The following is a 21,201-nucleotide window of genomic DNA, read 5'->3' as shown; positions in this document are numbered from 1 at the left end:
ATATTTCTTTAAATTTAAATGAAACAAAACATTTTCAGATGACTACCATTAAGTATAAACTACAGGTGGTTTCATTTTTATTGGTCATTGTTAGAAAAAGTTATTTACATAAACAGTTGTTGGTCTGAAAACCGATTACAAAGTCTCCAAATGCATTTTCTTGGAAAACTGCTCAATGTTTATCTTTCCTCAAATTGAGTGTTCAGTATCATTATGTATGTCACAAAGGTTTTCTCTCATTTTATCTCTATCACCAAACCTTTGTGGCACTACTAGAACATGGAAAAAATGCCACATTTGTGTGATTCTGCTGCAGTAACTCATTTCCCTTGGACAAACATTTCACATTGAGTTCTTAAATAAAGGTTCATTCATCTATAACTGATCTGGTAGTTGTCCATTGAGCATTGTACCTCCATCCTCTATATTCTGTCGGCTCCTCCTCCCCCTGAGAAATCAGTGAGCATTGGGGTAATGTTTTGTTCAAAGACCGCATACTTAGAGTCTCCACTACTAGCCAGTTTAAGCTGCTGGGCAGCATGTGAGAGCTGGAAGGCGGCATCAGGATGGGCAGAGTCAGGCAGCAGCGTGCACTCCCTCTCCAAAAGTTCAGCCACACTCTTAAGAAGCTCCCAGAAACCAAAGGCAAGAGCGGCCTTTCGCAGGCGGTTTAGTTCCTACAGTGAAGAAAATATAAATGTCACACCAAAAAATTATTTTAACTGTAATCAAAAGGGTCATATTTCAGCATATGATATCCTATCTACATACTAAACATTAATTTTTTATATATATAGAGATATAGATATATATATAGAGAGAGAGAGAGAGAGAAATTGAATAATTTAATATGTATAATTACCCACCTTATAGAAAGTTTGTGTTTTTTCAGGCAGTTTCTTTGCATTTCGGAGAATTTTCTGTACATCTGTCTGAAAGTGTGGTTAAAACCATTCAGTTAAAATGACTTTTAATCAGTGGCCTGTCAGATATATTAAATGTAGTGTAGTATTCAGGTGTACACCTGCAGTCCACTGGCTTTAATCCAGACAGTTACATTCTGAGCATAGCTTCTTTTGTGTTTTGGCTGTATGGGAAAAGGACTTTTACTGTCATCTTCACCATAGGGATTTTCAGCTGCATCTGTATGTCAAGCAAACAAAGAATCATAGTGAACCAATATTTATATCTTTGGCCAGTAAGCAAAACCTTATGCAAACAATGAGCAAATGTTTTTATGATGTATGTGTGTCTAGTCTCAGAAGGAACCAAAGTATGAGGGAAATAATTGCAAATTTGTGGTTATACTACCGTTATCCCTGACCCTGGTGTGTTTACCTACAGGTTTCCTAACTGAACTCTGTGAACCATCAAGGTTACTTTTGTTTCAGTGCATTAATTATTAACTACTTGAACATACTGCATAATGCAATACAACACAGTTTAGTTTTTACTTTATTTTACTTTAACAGGCATTTAAAGTGTGGCTGTTCCAGAAAAATAGTAAAAACGTGCTACCTGAGGCAGGGCCAAGCTGTGACATTCTGCCCAACCAGGGCAGAGGCTCTGAGCCGGGCTCAAAGAGTGACATCATTAGATTAGACTTCTTCTTACTGTCTGCCTGGGAATAAAGCATCCCGAACCAGTCTGGCCTGTCAGAGGAAACATGGATAGTGAAAACTTTTTTCAGAGAAACTAGGTAATAATCTCAAATATGTTGGTGATGAAAACAAATCCTTCTCATCTGACAGTGCAATTCATTAAAAGTGCATTTTTTATATATTGCCAACATTTTGAATGCTTATTAAAAAAAGGCAGATGCATATTTGATCCTTACCCTAGTTGTACAAGTGCCACCATGCCCTCCACCTTTAGGCTGCCATGTAGAAGAACACAGAAGTTCGGGCTCTTTCCAGCCATCTGATTTGTGGAGGTCTCTTCCTCTGTGTCATCAGTGGCTCCTGTACCGATCTCATCCCCCTCTGTCAAGCAAAAGAACATGCCTTTGAGCCCTAGCCAATCTGGCAAGGTTAATAGAGTCACACTATATTAATATTATAAATAAATAAGGATGTGGATAAGTAGACCTAGGAAATATGAAGCAAAATACTAACCTTTGCTCACAGCAATGGGCAGGACCAAGTGCCTGGATAAAACCGGAGGGCTGGAGATATCTCCAATCTCGATAAAACCCACAATCTCCAAGTCTATATATACCACACAACAAGGTAACATATCTATCAAGTGCATGATTAGCAACAAATAAAAACATTTATTTATTTACATTTTCTGTCTGATTAAAGCCCTTAAATGTAATACTTATCATATTTATCATATTTATATTTAATAGATTTATTATATAAACCTGCTCACACAAAATGCCTTATTTATATATTATTAATAATGAGAATGTTTCATTTAAAAGCACATTAGAATAACAAGAGGGTAACATTAAGGACACGATCATTTCACTAGCTTCTCTGCTCATACCTGTTTGCACTGTTTTGGGTATGGGATCCACTTCCTCATCTATCGTCACTGGCTCTGGCCTGGGAAAGACCTGCACATCAGAGGTCAGGTTCCCACAGCGCAGCACCGCATGGAAGGGAGAGTATGCCTGGTCAATCAGCTTACTGCCAACACAAAACTGAGGTTAACCACAAAATGTTCCATAAACAAAAATGTGCACTTTATCAAATCAAATAAAATGACATGCAGTATTTAGTAGTATTTTTGCACAACGTAACATGATCACTCACCCAAACATAGACTGGACACTTTTAAGACAAAGTGGTCCCTCCATAGTGTATATCTGACCCTCTCCACCATTCAAATTAATCAGCTGCTCTAAGTTATCCATGCTATCCGTAGCTTGGAGTTCAGGGGACATCAAAACAACATAGATTAAATAAAACAAAAAACATAAAAGGAAAAATTATTCAATTTGTTTAAATTATATTGTAAGATGCATGTGTAACTTTAGTATGTTCATTGTAATGGAAAACCAAAGTTAAGGACCATTACAGGTAACTAAAACAAACAAATAAAATATTAAAAATATTTTTCATGAAATAAAATAATTTAAGTTAATCACAAAAGCAACACAACATATACACAACAAAAAAAAAACAATAAATAAAAAAAGACCAAAACAAAAAAATAAAAAAAAAAAAATAATAAAAATACACACAAAAACACACCAACAAAATCACTAAAATTTAAAAATAAAAACAATAATATAAAAATGAAAACTCGTTCAAAATAATGATCAAAATAAAATAGTATCTCAATCATACTAAAATAACACCGATAAAGACACAGTGAAAACAGACTTAAGTACCTCCTCTGCATTTGCAATGCACATGACATAGAGTTTGGAAGGGAACGGGAAAGGCAGTGGGAACTTCTTGTCGTCCACACGTTGTTTCACTGTTTGTAGGGAATGACGCAAAGATCCACGACCGATGCCCAGCGCACCGTCAGTAACCAGCACCACCTACAAGCCACCGTAACAACAACAGATACACTGATAAACAACGACAGTCAAATCAACACATTTAGCATATATATTATATATATATATAAATAATTATCTGTAGAAAAAATACAATGGGACAATTACCTCAACTGTACTTCAAAAAAAATCAGTGTGTATTATTTAGACACCCTGTTAAAGCGGTAACCAGTATAAAGCATCATTCATTACCATTTACTGAACAGATCAAACAGCACACTGCCAGCTATTTTGAAAATGTACTGTTCATTTATATCTGGTTATTTCAATGTTTATGCACATTGTATATTCCATAATACAATGTATTTTCAATAAATTGATTTTATTTTATTTTTTACCTGACACGGGCAAGAGGTTCCCCATTCCTGCTGTACTACATTACTAACACCTTGCAATGCAGCCTCTAGGCAGGTTTTATCATAGTCTTCGAGGTTATTCAAAGCTTCCTGCAAAACATTGAATGAGAGATAACAATATGACCCCACACTACTTATATTTTGTTTAGACAGAATGTCTGTTTTTACCTGCAGAGTATTGTAGTCTCTGCTGAAGGGCACCAGAAGCTCCCAGAGGGAGGAGAAGGCGACAAGTGAAGTGAACTCCAGTCTGTAGTTTGTGGCCATGTGTTCAAACAGCATGGTCAGTCCATGAACTGCCAGGTTCTTTCTCTGAAACTCTTCACTGCCCTCCACTGACACGGGTCGAGTCATGGACAGCGACGAGTCCAAAAGAACCACAGTGGGCATGGTTGCACGCTTTTCTCTTTACACTTTGAAGAACAATTATTAATGAAAGCCTGAGATATCTGTGTACAAACAGGAGCATATGACAGAGTGACCACATAGTCTTCTGCAGTGGACATCACAACCATGTTTGGATAATTAAAAACACACATAAAATAATTCCCCTGATTTTGTAATTTTGTTGCACTCAACTGAAGACACACACACACAACGCTTATACCAGCCTAAAATGGTTTGCTCGTCTTTGCAGGGTTAAACTGGTCTAACTAGTGCTGTCCAACTGGTCTCCCAGTCTGACCAGCTTACAGAAACCAAAACCCCTCTAAAACCAGCCGAATGAGCTTGAGTTTCTTTGCCGGACATACACAGTTTATTTATTTGTTTGAAGTATGAATGTTATATCAGTGTCCTGCCAAACGTTCGCACTGCAAATTTGACTGGAAAATGATCATAAACGTATAAACGTTTTAAATAAAACAGATACTTTAGATATGCATAGCAGCTTTTGCATATTTCAACAAAACGTTAAAATTTTACCCATCGCTGAAATCCCTTCTTCTTAACCAAGTGTGCACCCTGATAAGTGGACCGTTTGGAAACAAAATAAACCTGCCAACTAGTTCCTAGTAGAGAACGCGCGAGAGAAAATGTTATTTTAAAAGTTCTATCCTAATATAAATTATATCTGAAAAGAGCACAAGAGATAGCCTAAACAGAAAAAACGGCTAGAGTCTGTTAAAAATATAATTGTGGGACAATTCAATCTAATCTGTTTAGTTTATTTCAGAGGGACAACTTAGGTTCAACACAATTGAGATTTCACATAACTCTGAAAAAGTCACAAGGTGACGATCTTTAGGGGCGGAACCAAAATTCGGGAAAAACAGAACACCGGAACTTCCGGTAGCGCTGTAAGAAGGAAAATCAGGGAATTCGATGCACCTGTGCCTAGTTAGGGACAGCGGTTGGTGATTGGAGGATACGCTGGACAAGGCAGTACTTAAGGCCAAGTTATTTCACAGTCTGGAGCTCTTTCTGGTGTGTGAAGCACTGTGTTGTGCCCGTCTTGGTGCGCTGCTGGTGGCTGTCTAACTCTCTCTCTCCCTCAGGCTGGAATTGTGATTGTGAACACATCGCGAACCTTAAAGGTTGAGAAGTGAACGGATTATACGGCGAACTGAGACGACGTGAAAAAGGGGATTGGAAGCGGCATTGATGTGAGTACTAAGAGCAGTCGAAAAGTGCCCTGTATATTGACCTGGCGTTGTGTAGATCTCTCCAGGAGGAGGGCGGCCCTACCCCTAATATAGCGTGGTGGGAGAGCCGAAGGAATACTTATTGAAGTAGTCACAACGACGACATCACTAGCTAGGCCGCATATTCCATCGCCAGATCCGAACCAAGCGAAGTGAAGGAAGACGGGTGTCCTTTTGTACACTGAGTGTGGTGGGTGAGTCTTCGTGCTGTGGAAAACCTATAATTTTGACGTGGTGCTGTATATTGCTGTGGGCTGCTGTGTATTGCCGTGTGTCCTGTCAGATAAACCCCCGCCTTCACGCACTTCGTCGCGGGAGGACAAGGAGACTGCTGGTCCTAGCCCTAGTTCAGTACAGTATATGTTGTGAGCGTGCTTCAGATCTCCGGAGATAGCACGGTACGCTGTGTCCAGCCCAGAGGTGAAAGCCATCCAAAGCAGAGTAACTGTGCTTTGTGTCCAAGTTGATACCTGTGGAGAGGAAAGGAAAGAGAGAGTGAGTAACACAAGGAGAACAAGAGGAAACCTGTACTTACAGTACGCTGTGTTCAGCCCAGAGGTGAGAGCCATTCAAAGCAAACTAACTGTGCTATTGTGCCCAAGTTGATACCTGTGGAGAGAAAAGGAGAGAGAGAGTGGGTAACACGAGGAGAGACCGAGGAAAACCTGTACTTACGCCGCTGCCTGTGGAGAAAGAGAAAGCGAGTGAGCACCCAGAGAACGAACTGTGTGAACCAGTACTTACTGTGAGCTGTAATCAGCGAAGAGGTGAGAGCAAAAACCAAGCTGAATTAACTGTGCCTTTGTGTCCCAGCCGTTGCCTGTGGAGGAAGAGAAAGAGAGTGAGCACCCCGAGAACGAACTGTGTGAACCAGTACTTACCGGGAGCTGTATTCAGCGAAGAGGAAGGAGGGCGCTACGGATACCTAAGACTCAGGCCGGGGCCCGAGTCCCACGCCCCGGATCCCCGTGGCCCCCTTGCTCCCTGACCTCTTCCCGCCATAGCCCATCTGGAGGGCCGAGTCAGAGTTTAGTTTTAATTGCCCTTTCCCTATTCCCCAAGCTATTTTTAAATATTTAAATAAAGATTGTTTTATCACTTGTTCTCGTGTTGTTTGGCCATTGGGTTGGCTTTGGGGACCTCCTCGAGGTGGAAGTTGAGAAGGGGTGTGGCTTAGTCAAAGCATAGCCAGCCCCTGGGTGCGACAGATTTACATAGTCTGAACACAGGTGTAGGCTGAAGCTCTTGCTTATAATGCCTACCCTTTTTAAAACATCTCATCTTTCAATAAATAAACAAATAAAAATAAAGAAAAAAAATAAAATAAAAAATCTGTAATACACCATAACCATAATTATGTAACAATAATAAACTATTATCCAAAAGTTTATTTAAATATTAAATATTATATATATTATGTATTTTTAATTAGCAAGTTTACACCTGTAATCACTTTCTATAATTATGAATAAAAAGTATATGAGCAGAATAATTGGGATAAATGGTTCAAGACGTAATGAGAGTGTGAGGAGAGAGTAGCCTACATATAATCCTCTTAAAAGCCTTCAGGTATTAGGTATTGTGCTGATCCACGCTGAAGAGCTGTCCTGCGGTGCGCCCTGCTTGACCTGAAGCAGCGCTCCCAGCATCCGTGCCTTTCCCTGCAGCCCAGCTGTGAGACAGCCGCGCTCCACGCGCCTCCGCGGGCATCGCCTTTCAACCGGTAGGTTTCTTTGGCGTGTTCGGAATTATTTTTTGCATGAGTGCAAAGAAAGTTTTATTACAAATTTCATTGTTAATATGGCTAATTTATAGTTGAGGTAGATATACCTGCCGCCACAATACAGTTGGTCACACATTTTAGGGTTCATGCTACTGTGTTTACAAAATACGTAAATTTCATTGTTTTTGTGGAGCTTCATATAATGACACAATTCTATACTAATATATATTAAGGGCTGACAAAAACTTGAGACGGATGTTTTTCATGCTACATTCGTTTAGACGCAATTGAAAGACATGCTTCAAGGAAGGCTTTTCCTAATCATTTATTCATTCAAAAGCATTGTCAAAAGTTTTTATTATTATTAAGGGGCAATATTTATTTCTTGAAACATATTAACCTTATTTCCCTAATACCACGTTTTTCTCAATTTCTGACCATCATCAGTTGAAACTTATTTTTTTAGTGTTAATTCAATGCAATGTGTTTTTTTTTTAAATGAGATCTACATATTAGAAAAATCTTAGAGGAGTGTAATGGCAACTGTAATCTGCTGATCCTGCATTCAGTGTTTCCCATACAACTGTTGCACTCAGTATTCCTCCTTTTATCCACTGTAAGGTCTGTGAGAGGAAACCTGCACCACAGAGAAAATGAGATGAGTCAGTCTGAGAGTGAGTGCTGCATACCCCTGCATCTTTTGGGGGGAAATTCTGGATGTTCTGGGTGTCATTGCCCTAAAATACAACTTGGTACCCTTTTGGAAGCATACTAGAAAATGTTGCTGACTCGAAGAAAGAGACTTCATCTTAGCCGGATTATATTTCTTCTTTCTGGGGTTTTTCTTTGTTCTTTATATCAACTCGCTATCAGAGCCAGACTACCAGAACCCTGGCCCGAGCCCCAGACAGCAGGAAGACCTGAGGATGGCTCTGAACTTGGCTCTGGACTGTTGGAGATAACAGAGGTTTTTACTAATTTGACCGCTGCTGAGCCAAAGAGCTCCAACCACACAGATGGGGTCCAGTCATCAGAGACTCCGACAAATGTTCCCATCCCAACAATATCTATAACAGAGACACCTACAACAACCACAAACAGGACAATCATCCATTGCATCTATGTTAATCCAGACCTTCCAAAACCCACCCCAGTTCCTACTCCGGCAACCGATACGACCACTTTAGTGCCCAACACTACAGCCTCCAGACCTGGAGAGGCACCACACATGAAGGGCGAGTACCCGGAGGACATCTTCACCATTGAGGAGCGACGCAAAGGCTGGGTCATTCTTCACATCATTGGAATGGTATACATGTTTGTTTCTTTGGCCATCGTCTGCGATGAGTTTTTCGTTCCTACGTTGGGGGTTATCACGGACAAACTGGAGATCTCGGATGATGTGGCTGGGGCAACGTTCATGGCTGCTGGAGGCTCTGCTCCTGAACTCTTCACTTCCTTGATTGGAGTTTTCATTTCTCATAGCAACGTGGGGATTGGAACCATCGTTGGCTCGGCTGTCTTCAACATCCTGTTTGTGATCGGAATGTGTGCGGTGTTTTCCCGGGAGATGCTTCACCTCACCTGGTGGCCTCTCTTTCGGGATGTGTCGTTCTATATCCTCGATCTCATCATGCTCATCATCTTCTTCTTGGACAATACCATTATGTGGTGGGAGAGTATGATGCTGGTGTGCGGTTATGCTACCTATGTTGTCTTCATGAAGTACAACGTTCAGATAGAGAAAGCCTTTAAGACTCAACTCAGGAAACACAAGAACATCGTCAAAGTTATCACGGTCGAAGAACCTGAGAAGGTACGCCTCATTATTTATGACTTTAATATTCAGAATTATATAGTCATTGGATCAGATATTTGGGTCAATGGCAAATAAGAGTTTTTTTGATGAATCACATCACATTTCACAACCTAAACTAAAAGTGAATTGTTATAAAAGGGCCAAATTTTCTGATATTTTAATTAATAAATAATAAAAGATTATACCAAAGATTCTGCGTTTTCTGCATTTTTTGTAAACTGTTGTATTTGACTTCATGCTCCAAATCAAAAATAATCTTAGTTCAGAAATGAAAAATATATTCAGGTGTATTCAAGTTATTATAAATTGTATGTACATTTATTCACTAAATAGATACTTTTATTCAAAGCCAATAATTGTGTATTTAATAGACACATTTTACCAATACTGGGATTCAAACCCAAAACCTTGTGCATTATTAGTACCATGCTGTATGATTTCAAGAACATGGATTGCAAGTTAGCAATTAGCAATTTGCATAGCATTTTAATCATATTTATCACAGAAACATGGTTTGATGGTTTCTGCTGTGCTAAGCCTTCTAGTGGAGGAACATTTATTCTGCTATAATATCTGTTCATCTCTGCGATAACAGAGATATAAGAGCATCCCACTCAAGTGAACGTGAATGCAAGTCACTTATGTTTATTCATTGAGCAGATACTCATGGGTTGCGTTTTCCTTTGATTAACAGAAATGAAAAGAATCTTTTATGTCTGCTGGGGCCAGACATTGTCAATGAGTTGTCTTGTAGCAGGCGAAATATTTGGAGCAGGTGCATTTGGCGCACTGTGGACAACCCCATCTGTATTAGTGATACTATCCCGTCACATAAAAAAACGTGTGGTCATTTTTACAAGTTCCTTTCTTCATCCTGAACATCCCTCAGCTTAGATGCTGTGGTGAGAGGGAGGTTTAGAGAGATCAACACTTGATAATCTGTCATAACATCTCTGTGACTTTAAACTGCAGTGACAACCAGTGTATGGATTATAGCCAATGTGTCTTATACTGGGAAAAAAAGGAATATTAATAAATGAATAGGGTATTGTTAATCATTTATATGATCAAAATAAAAATTTAATCTAATATCTGGTAGAGAACCTCTGGACTGGTAAAACGATGACACTCTGACTCTCTGATCCAAAGACGTTCACTTAAATCCTTTGAGGGTGTGCTGTGATGTACAAACTGTGTAACATATAGAGTGTTTAAATCTGATAAGTGTGATTGAAGCTTATGTAGTGTAAGAAGGCTTACTAGACCCAGAAGACCTAGATCTCTGTCAAACTAAACCCACTTGATTGAATTTATCACGGAAAACAAATAAAACAGTAACAATAAAATACAGAATTTGATATATTTGAGTGCTTATGTATGTAACAGTGTTGTAAATGTTAACTAAAACTATAAAAATCATTTTCGTTAATTGAAATAAAGCTGAAATAAAATATAAATATTAGATGGAAAACCTAAACTTAAAAAATCAAACAAAGAGGAATTAGAAATGTTGCCTTGGCAACTAAGTGAAATAAAATAAGTTGAAGTACTAAAATAACTGAAACTAAAACAGAAACGATAATAAAGCTAATTAGAAATATTAAAAAAGTGACAAAAGACAATAAAATGACTAAATAAAAATTTAAATGATTATTTAAAATATAAATATTAAGGTTAATTGAAAATAATAATTACTATAATAGTATACAAATAAACATGTTATTCTACATCCTCTTATGTTTCAGTTTTTTTTCCATTTAGAATAAATCATTTAAATTGTAATTTCAAGTAAATACATGCATAAAGATCTCCTTTTAGTCAATTAGGGTACATATATGAATCCTTTCTCAAGTTTTCAACAGTCTAGTCACCTTTATGCTCTAACAGTAGAATGAGAGGTGAAGGTTAAAGGTCAAATCAGTGCCTTACATACTCTATAATGTTTCAAACTTTTGTTGCACACAGGACAATGGGACCTCAGGTGAAGAGAACAGGGTGCCTGAACCAGAAGAAAAGAATCGATTAAAGGTAATCAAAACATTTGAAAATATATGTAAATATTATAAACAAATAATAGTAATTTAAACATGTGATCTCTGATAACTCTTCAAATGTAAAGGGTGTAATTTATGCGTAACTATAGTCACTAAATTATGACTGTTTCCAAAGAGATCACGCAGCTGGTTGAGCCAATGTTGCTGTGACGACATGGACAGAGCAATAGGCAACAAATTTTAACTTTAACCTCTGGGAACCTTTAACCTTTAACCTACTTATGGCTTTTTTATGGTTGTCTCTGTCAAACTAAGACTTGAGGAAGTATTTTAACATCCAAAAATAACACACGTTACCTTTAAAAAGTCATGAAAACACAACAGGTACAGACAATAATCTTGATAAGATTTGATAAATTTCACATGTCCTGTCATATGAATGTTGTATTATTAATTTAAGTAACATAAAATAAACAACATATATATGACCTTAATTCTCCATTAAGTAAATATGGTAAACAGAGGTTCAGGGATGCCACAATTCTCAATATAATTTTAAACCGTTCGGTACGACATTCAAGGTTCAATACGTGCTTCAGTATGCAATTTCTTTTTCAGTTTTGTGTTTAAATAATTCCCATATGTTATATTTCTCTCTGAACTGGCTCTGTGTGTTTGTCTGTGAGTTCATGCACTGAGATAAGGAAACACCTACCCACTTATAATGTGCATTTGAAAAAGCAGCAACTCTGCAAACATCTTCCCTTGTAATGACTTGCAATGAGAAGATTTCTAAACCTGTTATCCAACAAAAGAGAACATTGTAAACATGTTTTTACTCCACAACATCAGTTGAATGTTTGAAATACCTTCCTTTTGTGATTTGATGTGGCTTCTTACCATAGAATGAGGCAGAAAATATATTATATGCTGTAATAAAGGCTATATCGTTGAGCAGTGGAATATAATTATACTTAATTATTATGGAAATACCCAAGATGGCTTGAAGAACCCTGATAAACTATACATTGTCACAGTCAAGTGTTTACTGTCTTCATGTTTAATCAGTTAAAGCATTCTTTTTATTCAGTTATACCGATAGCTGGATGCCTTTGTCTGTATAAGGGATTTCCTGGAAAGTGTTCACACCCACCACTTCCATTATGCATATTCTGAGTTTCCCAACCAGCCACATCCAAATCCACCACTTCCAGTATGAATGAAACATACATTACATAGCACTTTATAATAGAAAATCCATCCTATTTTGGGTAAAAATTGGAAAAATAATACTTTTCTCAAAAGAAATTTAAAGTAGACATATAATAATCCATGTTCTACTCCAGTGTACAGAAGTGTTTTTTTTGTTTTTGTGTTTTTTGGTTAATGTGTTAAAAGTCACAAAAAGCACTTTGAGGTACAAAGCCATCAGAACCAAACCGAACTGAATACTGTGGTTAAAAAACCAGGGTATATATTGAACCATGGGCTAACTGTATTGTTGCATCCCTAGTTCAGATATGAATTCTTTCGATAAGATCGTTCAGCGTGAGCATTTTTCAGAATATTTCTCTATATCTCTTGTGTAGCTGAAGCCCACACTGCAGCGCGGGAGCAGTTCTGCCTCTCTGCACAACAGCACCATGAGGAACACCATCTTCCAGCTGATGATTCACACACTGGATCCTCTTGGAGAGGGTAAGAGCCCTTCAGTGTCTGAACCCTCATAATGATAACTCATTAAGGAAACATTGCACAAAGCGTTACAAATTTCAATTCTGGTGGTTTAAAGGGATAGTCCACCCAGAAATTACAATTCTGTCATCATTTACTCATCCTCATGTTGTTCTAAACCTGTATGACTTTATTTCTTCTGTGAAATACAAAAGAAGAAAAAAAAAACAACAAGACATAAAAATAAATATTTTTACAAATATTTACAATTTTGGGATGACAAGATGATGAGAAGATGATTGTGCCTTTCAGATATGTTTGTGAAAGCTGTATCACAAGGTTTCAAATTAGTGTTTGAGTAAATATTAACATTACATAAGCAGGTATATGCTAAGGATGTAGTGCTCTTTTATTATCAAATTCTACCATTTTTTAATGTTTAACGACTTTTGATTTAAACTACTGGTTTAGAGGCATTAGGTAGATGCAATTTTTTGCTTCAGATTTTTTTTATAGTTACACCTAACTGAACTGTTTTGTATATCAAAACACAAATTGTATAAAGATCAAAATACCAATAGGCCTATATTCCCACAGGTAAGAGCTGTAAGATGTTCAGAAGTGTAGCAGGAGAGTCCCTTTGTCCTTCTCCCAGTACAAATGGATTAGCAAAGCGTGTTCCATATGATGACAGCACTAAGTCCAGATTGATACTAAGAAGATAAATAGCTCTTTCTCAGTCTATGGAGTGGAGAGTGATTCATAGTAGTGAGAGAAGACCCACCGCAGTGGCTCTATGACATTTTGTCAAGTCACATCAATGCGTATGTCACCATTTAAACATACACTACATTATTTCCCTAATTGCACATGGGTTCTCAAACAAGATGGTATTATTTGCAGAAACATCACAAAAATATCATCAGAAATGTCATCCCCTACTGTGAGCTATAGAAACATCATCATAAAATTTGAATGTAATTAAATAAATACTATTTGCACTGAAGATTTGATATCAAATGATTTCCGTGCATGGCTCCTGATGGCTGGCATGTATACGAGTAAAGCAGTAGCCCTGGTGCTGAGGTCTCTGGGGGTCAGTGGTTTGATGGCTGGGGTTGGTCCCCTTGACCTTCAGCCTGTCCTCAGGAGGCTGTGCAGCACCTGCACTCTCAGGGTCCTCACAAAAACCTCCCAGCGGTGTGCTGCTCCATCATTAAGCTGCTTTTGATTGAGCTCATAAAGGCTGGATGAGAGCCAGTCTCCAGCAGCTCAATCCTGTTATGGTGATGGGGTCCGTGCTTATTTACAAGACATACTCAATGAGACAAATTTGATTCAGATTCAGTGAAAACAAAAGATTAATTTGTACACATCTATATTTGGGTTGATAAATAACTGACAAGTACTTCAAAATTTTACAAGGACCTCAACTGTATACCCTGCTTGTCAGTCTTTTGCATCTCACAAAGAAATATCTGGGTCATATTTCAGAATTTTTATTTTTATTAGAAATGCCTATTGATTTTTAAGCCTTTTTTTATTTTGTTGCATTTATTAGCATTAATTTAATGACAGTTAAACACCCCATCCCCCAGTTTTAATTACATAATCAAAAAAGTATCATTCTTATAAATGTAATGTTGAAGTTAAATACCAAAATTAGACATATAGTATATATCAGTTAAAAGTGTGGAATAATTAATAATTTTTTAAGTTTATGAAAGAAAAGCATTTCAAATATTATTATAATTTAAAATCGGTATATTAGTATTAATAGAATGATTTCTGAAGGGTCACATGACACTGAAGATTTGCTTAAAATTCAGCTTTGCCATCACAGGAATAAATACATGTTAAAATTTATTCAAATAGAAAACAGTCATTTTAATTTGTAATAATATTTCACAGTATTACTGTTCTACAAGTAAGTGCAGCCTTAAGCAAACTTAAAAAAACTTTAAGTTAGAAACATTAAAAACCAGTAGTGTGTATATATAAAATGTATAAAATAATGTAAAGATAATATAAATCTGTAACATAGATTATAGTTAGTTATAAAACAAATAATGTGTATAATACAAAACCTTAGGCTTGATGACCCAAACATTTCTTGACAGCATTTATATCTTGACCTGTCCAAAGGTTTTTTTTCTTTCAACAAATCCATTTGGGAAGGTTTATTTTATTTTTATTTTTTTTTAACATTGCCACTTGTTGGCATCCAAGTCACATGAGTAGTTTTGAAGGGCATTAGGAATTAGGAGATGCATTTTTAACACTTACCATGGTATTTGTTGTATACAAATCTGTTTTTACTCATTAAAGTCAGTGTTTAATGGAGATGCAAATGCTAGAAGCTCTTTGGAATGTAAAGGTAAGGGGCGTTGTGCTGTTATTCTTGTGATGTGATTGACTGGTAGTAGCCTGTGAGATGTGAGGAAATTACATTTTGTTTTACGTCTGTGAAATTAGGGCTTTTGTTATTTGTGGTACCATTGTTGACCCTGACAGTGTCAGTCAAAGTCTACATTCAAGCTATATTCTTCCTTTCCTGGTTTGCAGTGAAATTTAAAGACAAGGCTCAGATTTTGAACGACATGGCCCGGGGGAAAGTAGAGAACAGAAAGAAGGAAAAATCTGGTGAAGGTGAGATTTTATAATCTTAGTGTATTCTATTATGATTGCACAGCGCTTTGTAGACAGGTCGGGGCATTGTCTATACCTCACAGATGAGCTCTGTTGCATATTCAAAAAGGTTAGTAATGTTGCATTTCCACAAGTGGTAACGCACCAGCTGTGTGCTGGATGAATGGTACAAAGAGAGGGCAAGCTGCCAGGAGTTTGGCCCGTTTTGCCCTCTATACAGCATCCCGCATTCCATATTTCCACCTTTTGTTTCTACTTGAGAGCTGCTTTACACATTAGCTGACATAATGACCAAGCTCCATCTCATGAATTAAGCATGAGTGGCTTGGAATCAGTGTGGATTATCTTGGGTCACAACCGTTGTGTTTGAAATTGACACCAAAATATATAGCAACATTACTCACTCCTATTGAAGAAATCTTCACTCCACATCTGAGAGGAGCTTGTACAGTAGTACTGCTACATTTAAGAAGCAATTGCAAACTTGATTGATATTTTATCATTGTGGTTTAAATGGTGACGATCAAAGGGAGCAGTCCAAGGATTCCAAAGATGCTGCTCCAGGAGCCAAGGAAGAAGACGCTAGTCAAAAGCCTGAGGCGCAAAAGGTGGGCCTATTGCATCTCGAAAAAATTTGGGAAGAAGAAGGAGGAGCTCTGAGACACTTGTGTGCTTTTAATGAACTTATCAATTATTTACCCTGTTGCAAAGCTGACAGAGGCGATCTGTCATACATAGTATGTGATTCATATTTACATGACGTAGTCTGTCATCATTTACTCACCCTCATGTCATGACTTCCTTACTTCTATGGAACTCAAAACAAGTGTTAAAGAATGTACTGGAGTGTTATTATAATAAAGGAGAAACGGAGCTTTCAAGCTTAAAAAGCATCCTACACTGATTGTGTTATTCTCCATGATGTGTTCATGAGAAAAGTAACAATTAATTGCTTCATTCAATTCTGAATGATTCAATCACAATTCGTACTGTACTTGAGTTCATCTCATAACAGTTTTTGGGTTAGCAGTTCACTGGAGATGAAGATTATATGTGAATGAATTAAGCTATATATAGCTACTTTTTTTGTGCTTTTGCAGCTTACTTTTTGAAGCTTGAAAGCTCCAGTCCCCATTCATTATAATTGCATGGAAAAGAATAAGCCGTACGAAAGTCGTGTAGGTTTGGGAACTGAGTGTGAGTAAATCATGCTAAAACTTTTATTTTTGGGTAATCTATTGCTTTGCTGTTCTCCTTTTAATCTGTGAGTGTATTATGTTTTCAACTGTCTCTTTCCTCCTCTGTCTTAAGAAGGAGACACTGCAGCAGGAGGAGGCTCAGAGAAACCAGGAGGTTCAGATGATTCAGGGGATGATGATGAAGATGACAGTGATGAAGACAGCGATGAAGACAGTGATGAAGATGATGAAAATGAGGATGAGGCTGGGGAGGAAGGAGAAAATGAGGAACCTCTGTCCTTAGAGTGGCCAGAGACCAGACGTAAACAGGCCACATATTTGTTTCTGTTGCCCATTGTCTTTCCACTGTGGCTGACAGTTCCAGATGTCAGAAACCCTGTGAGAACCAAAACAAAACATCACATTAGTAATGTTTTCTTGTATATTTGTTTCACTTCTTATAGAGCTAACATATATATTATATTGTATTGTGCTTAACAGGCATCCAAAAAGTTCTTTGTCATTACTTTCCTTGGCTCGATAGTATGGATTGCTATATTTTCCTATCTTATGGTGTGGTGGGCACATCAGGTCAGTGTAGAAACCGATATTTGTGGTTCTAAAAGTATTTGGACACTTAAGCCACACTTAAATGTCATTACACTAGCAAATAAAATATCAAAACAAGCAATCATTCATAAAAAGTTTCTCTCCTAGGTGGGTGAGACTATTGGCATCTCTGAGGAAATCATGGGTCTCACCATTCTGGCTGCAGGAACATCCATTCCTGATCTGATCACCAGCGTGATTGTGGCTCGAAAAGGCTTGGGAGACATGGCTGTCTCGAGCTCTGTAGGCAGCAATATATTTGACATCACCATGGGGTAAGACAACAGAAACTTTAAATATTTAGTGAACCAGGTGTTTGGTAGCTGGAAATGAAATGTACATGTACAGAATTGTCAGTTTGTGTAGTGGTAGGGATTTTTCAGTCAATCTTTCTGCAGGTTACATAGTTTCACCAGTAGTTGGCAGCAAGAGTTTAGCTCTTTAACCACTGAACCGATTCATTTAACAACACTAATTTGTTCAGGAATTAATTAAATGTGATTTTTTTTTTGAGTGAGTCATTGCATCATTCGCTCAACCGATTTGTTCAACAACTCTGATTCTGATGAAGCTACTTGCTGCATCCAAAATCACATACTTTCCTACTATATAGCAGGTGAAGAACTTTGTGTGAAAAGAGTAGTATGTTCGAATTCACAGTCTTAACAAAACAGTAGGTGAAAAGGACCTGATTGACTTGCTACTTACAGTGAGATTCGGAAGTGTGCATCCAGTGGACACTTTGCTATCCCAACACAGTTTTTTAGGCAGTGCATAGTGAAATGGCAAAAGTAGACCAAGTACACTCAAAAACAAAATATTAGATTGTAATAATTAATTTTAAATTTACCAATATCCAACTCACAATTGTTTATTTAGCAATATCACACTCACAATCATATTGTTTGTATGATTAGACTACATCCCAAATCACTTGTTTTCAGATGAATTTGATCCCCTCTGACGTTTACAGGCTGCCAGTGCCCTGGCTGATGTACTCTTTCTGCCATTCCCTGGCACCGGTGCCCGTGAGCAGTAATGGGCTGTTCTGTGCCATTGTGCTGCTCTTCCTCATGCTCCTCTTCGTCATTATCTCCATCGCTGCCTGTAAGTGGAGGATGAATAAAGTGTTGGGATTCATCATGTTCATGCTCTACTTTGTGTTCCTGGTGCTCAGTGTCATGCTAGAGGATCGAATCATTATATGTCCCGTATCCATCTGAGCAAACCTGTGGATACAGTCCTGTCATTTGAAACGTTCTGAACTGTAACTTCACACATAGTGTACCATATTTCAAGCATCTCTGGACTCACTGTTGACTTATTCTGTATTACACACGTTCTTTTGTAAAGGGATGCAATAACTGGCCATAATTTCCAAACCCTGTGAACTGTTACAGACACTTGAGTCTCTTTTTGGCTTGTTACATTAAAATGAATGCAGTAATGACACAGAAGAGTCACAGGCCCTGTCCCAAATGGTCTCCATTTGTGGCATCCACACTTTTCTGATGTAATTTCAAATAGATTGTTGGGTGTACTGATGTGTTTGCCCCCCAGTGTGAGCTTTGCAAAAGGGCACATTGAGGCCACATACAGAGGCACTCTTGAGCACCCTTTTGAACCGTAAAATGACAAATAAGACACCCTACTGCATTGTGGACTTGGCAAACACAATATGATTCTGATTGCATAATTAAAGGCCACATCAAGTGTGCCATTTGGGACAGGACCACAGTGTACTAAATATGGAAAATATTTTTTCTTTTCTTTTTCAGACTCTCACTTAATGATTTGTAATGGAATTTAACCATTTAGTTCTATTGCGGTGATACCAAGTCACACAAAATCACAAAGATTATAATCTGGTGAAAAGTCGAAATGTTGCTTTAATTTTGTCCAATGATGAAAAATTACATTTCACAACAAAGAAAATGTTTCCAAATTTTATTATTATTATTTTTTTTTATATTGTGATTGTATTATTTGATGTTGTGGGTTTTCAAATAGCTATGGGACTACATTGGGAGAAATTGTGTGCTTATTGTTAATGATGCAATTGAATCATTCTGCAATGGAATTATTTTTGTAACTTGGAAAAATGTCATTCACAAGCGTTTTAAATGCAGATCTTGTGCTGTATGTAAGATATGATTTTTTTCTATCATAAAAGTAGAATCTCAAGCATATATTGACTTCATTACAAAGGCTAATGCAATCAGTATGATTCTGATAAAAAAACAGTTGTGAATTTCCATACAAATGTCACACTGCTGTTTGAATTCAGTACTGAATAGAGCCAAGGATTGTTTTTTAATATCGCACAGTGTGTTGATTTCTCTCTTGAGAATTGCTCATTGTAAATATTCATTTGTTGGTTCAGTGCAAAATTAAATGGGGTTTCAAATGTGACTTTTGCTCCCTCTGTTTCATAGAAAACAAACCAGTGACACAAACACAATGGAGTCGATTTCAGTGTTTATTTACAGTTCTAAACAATTTTATAGACCTGGCTCAGATCTGACTAAAATATATACACAAATATAAATAGAAGTAACAAAAGGAGTGATATGTAAAGCACATTGCCCTAACAAAATGATTTGTTAAAAAACAAACAAAACGAATCAGCTTACACATTAACCGCTTTAAATAAACCATTTCCATGAAATAGGTCAGTTTGTTTCACTACCATGCCATATGGACGTAAAAAGCAGGTGATAGAAAAACTGCTAAATATTAACAGCAGTGTAAATTGCAGTTTTACACAGCATCAGGTCAATAAACAAAGTTTTTTTAATCCCAAAATATTTAGGGCAGTATTATCTGTTTATTTTTTTCCCACTTGAGGCATTAACATCATTGTGTCATTGTGCATAATTACATGTATTATTATTTTTTCCATAATCCATTGCATTTTAAACATTTAAACTTCAGCAATCCTCTTCCCAACCACACAGACTCAAAGTGCATCTTCATTAACATAATGATAAAAAATGAACAGTATTAAAATATAACAGTTCCAGTTACCGCATGTTTAATTCGTAAAGAGTTTGAAGTAAATAAGTGCTTGTATGCTTCAGACACTTTTGTTTTATGTATCTCGACAAATGAAACCCATGTTTATGCAGCACTGCACAATAAAAAGCAATGCTTCAAAATATATATATATAAATAATGATGTACCTTCATGGCAAACACACTGGATTGTGTAAGTGGGTGTAAAATGCTGACTTCACATTCACATTAACAGTCCATTTTATTTTATACTCGCTATATTACTCTTTAAACCCTGTCTCCGTACTGTTCTTCGCCCCAAGGTAAGGCATTTCTCAGTTCAAAATCTCATCAGATATATTAATCACCATGTAAACTGTGAGTCAAGATTTTATATTTGGTCCAGTTCTGTACCTCAAGACTATGACGGTCACCATACGACTGGTCTCCAGGACCAGGACGACAAACAGCACACGCTCAAAAGAGAAACCTATACACTACGAACAGCATAGTCTTTACAAATGGAGACACGTCAGTTATAACAAATTCCAGTCTTAAAATATAACTGTATAATACAAATATGCAAAATAATAAGACTATGTACACAAAGTCTCTCTGTATGTGAAATATACAAGTGGCCCTAGACGGCCAAAAGCGGACTGTGTTTGTTGGGGTTGCTCATTGTGCTTCTATGCATCCTAAACATGATCGATTTGATTGTTCTATAGCTACTGGTCCTGAATCCACTCCACGATTCACTGGAATGGCCTGAGCACAATGGTATTGCTCCTAATCTAATCAAATGTGACCCTAAGTATCCGAAAGGGGTTGAGGTTCAAGACATTAGGCAGATGGAAGAGCAAAATTGAGGAGGAAATGCAAGAAAAAGACATGATCACAGACTTTATAAAGTGGCGTATTCACAAGAAGTGTATGAAGAAGAACACACAGTCACATAACAGACAAGATTTGATTTGAAAGAGACCTCATGGGAGCCAGAGGTAGCTTTGGTTACGATGAATGTTCAGGATCACATGAATGATAGATT

The 21,201-nt window shown here is 37.3% G+C and overlaps 2 protein-coding genes across 3 annotated transcripts; one reads left to right on the top strand and one right to left on the bottom strand.

Annotated features, from left to right (window-relative positions):
- Positions 1-48: 48 nt before the first annotated feature.
- Positions 49-4,884, bottom strand: LOC109095335 (integrator complex subunit 14-like). Its single transcript, XM_019109036.2, has 12 exons — positions 4,795-4,884; positions 4,039-4,319; positions 3,853-3,960; positions 3,341-3,496; positions 2,760-2,878; positions 2,491-2,633; positions 2,115-2,207; positions 1,838-1,982; positions 1,519-1,652; positions 1,025-1,143; positions 867-932; positions 49-677 (listed from the first exon to the last, which is right to left on the bottom strand). Exons 2-12 carry the CDS (start codon positions 4,258-4,260, stop codon positions 423-425), a joined length of 1,560 nt encoding a protein of 519 aa, XP_018964581.1. The 5' UTR covers positions 4,261-4,319; positions 4,795-4,884; the 3' UTR covers positions 49-422.
- A 2,152-nt stretch (positions 4,885-7,036) lies between these two features.
- Positions 7,037-19,571, top strand: LOC109094896 (sodium/potassium/calcium exchanger 1-like). Of its 2 annotated transcripts, XM_042775327.1 has the most exons (10): positions 7,037-7,236; positions 7,858-9,052; positions 11,021-11,083; positions 12,639-12,747; positions 15,289-15,372; positions 15,889-15,980; positions 16,683-16,949; positions 17,052-17,141; positions 17,268-17,434; positions 18,133-19,571. In XM_042775327.1, the coding sequence occupies exons 2-10, from the start codon at positions 8,015-8,017 to the stop codon at positions 18,380-18,382; spliced, it is 2,160 nt and encodes a 719-aa protein (XP_042631261.1). In that variant the 5' UTR covers positions 7,037-7,236; positions 7,858-8,014; the 3' UTR covers positions 18,383-19,571. The 2 variants fall into 2 exon arrangements, with proteins under 2 accessions (XP_042631261.1, XP_042631262.1); XM_042775328.1 differs by lacking the exon at positions 15,289-15,372.
- The last annotated feature ends 1,630 nt before the right edge of the window (positions 19,572-21,201 follow it).

Source organism: Cyprinus carpio, chromosome A18 (assembly GCF_018340385.1).
Source record: "Cyprinus carpio isolate SPL01 chromosome A18, ASM1834038v1, whole genome shotgun sequence".
NCBI classification, from domain to species: Eukaryota; Metazoa; Chordata; class Actinopteri; order Cypriniformes; family Cyprinidae; genus Cyprinus; species Cyprinus carpio.
The sequence above is the reverse complement of the archived record's forward strand: the minus strand, read 5'-3'. Positions and strand labels throughout refer to the sequence as shown.

What these genes read in the sequence shown, in the direction of transcription:
- LOC109095335 (XM_019109036.2), bottom strand. Translation starts at nt 4,260, where the DNA reads ATGCCCACTGTGGTTCTTTTGGACTCGTCGCTGTCCATGACTCGACCC. An exon ending in GAACCTCTTGCCCGTGTCAG is followed by an intron (nt 3,497 to 3,852) that starts GTAAAAAATAAA and finishes GGTGGCTTGTAG; the next exon opens with GTGGTGCTGGTTACTGACGG. An exon ending in ACAGCTTGGCCCTGCCTCAG is followed by an intron (nt 1,144 to 1,518) that starts GTAGCACGTTTT and finishes CTTGACATACAG; the next exon opens with ATGCAGCTGAAAATCCCTAT.
- LOC109094896 (XM_042775327.1), top strand. Translation starts at nt 8,015, where the DNA reads ATGTTGCTGACTCGAAGAAAGAGACTTCATCTTAGCCGGATTATATTT. An exon ending in AAAAGCCTGAGGCGCAAAAG is followed by an intron (nt 15,981 to 16,682) that starts GTGGGCCTATTG and finishes CCTCTGTCTTAA; the next exon opens with GAAGGAGACACTGCAGCAGG. An exon ending in TTCCAGATGTCAGAAACCCT is followed by an intron (nt 16,950 to 17,051) that starts GTGAGAACCAAA and finishes TGTGCTTAACAG; the next exon opens with GCATCCAAAAAGTTCTTTGT.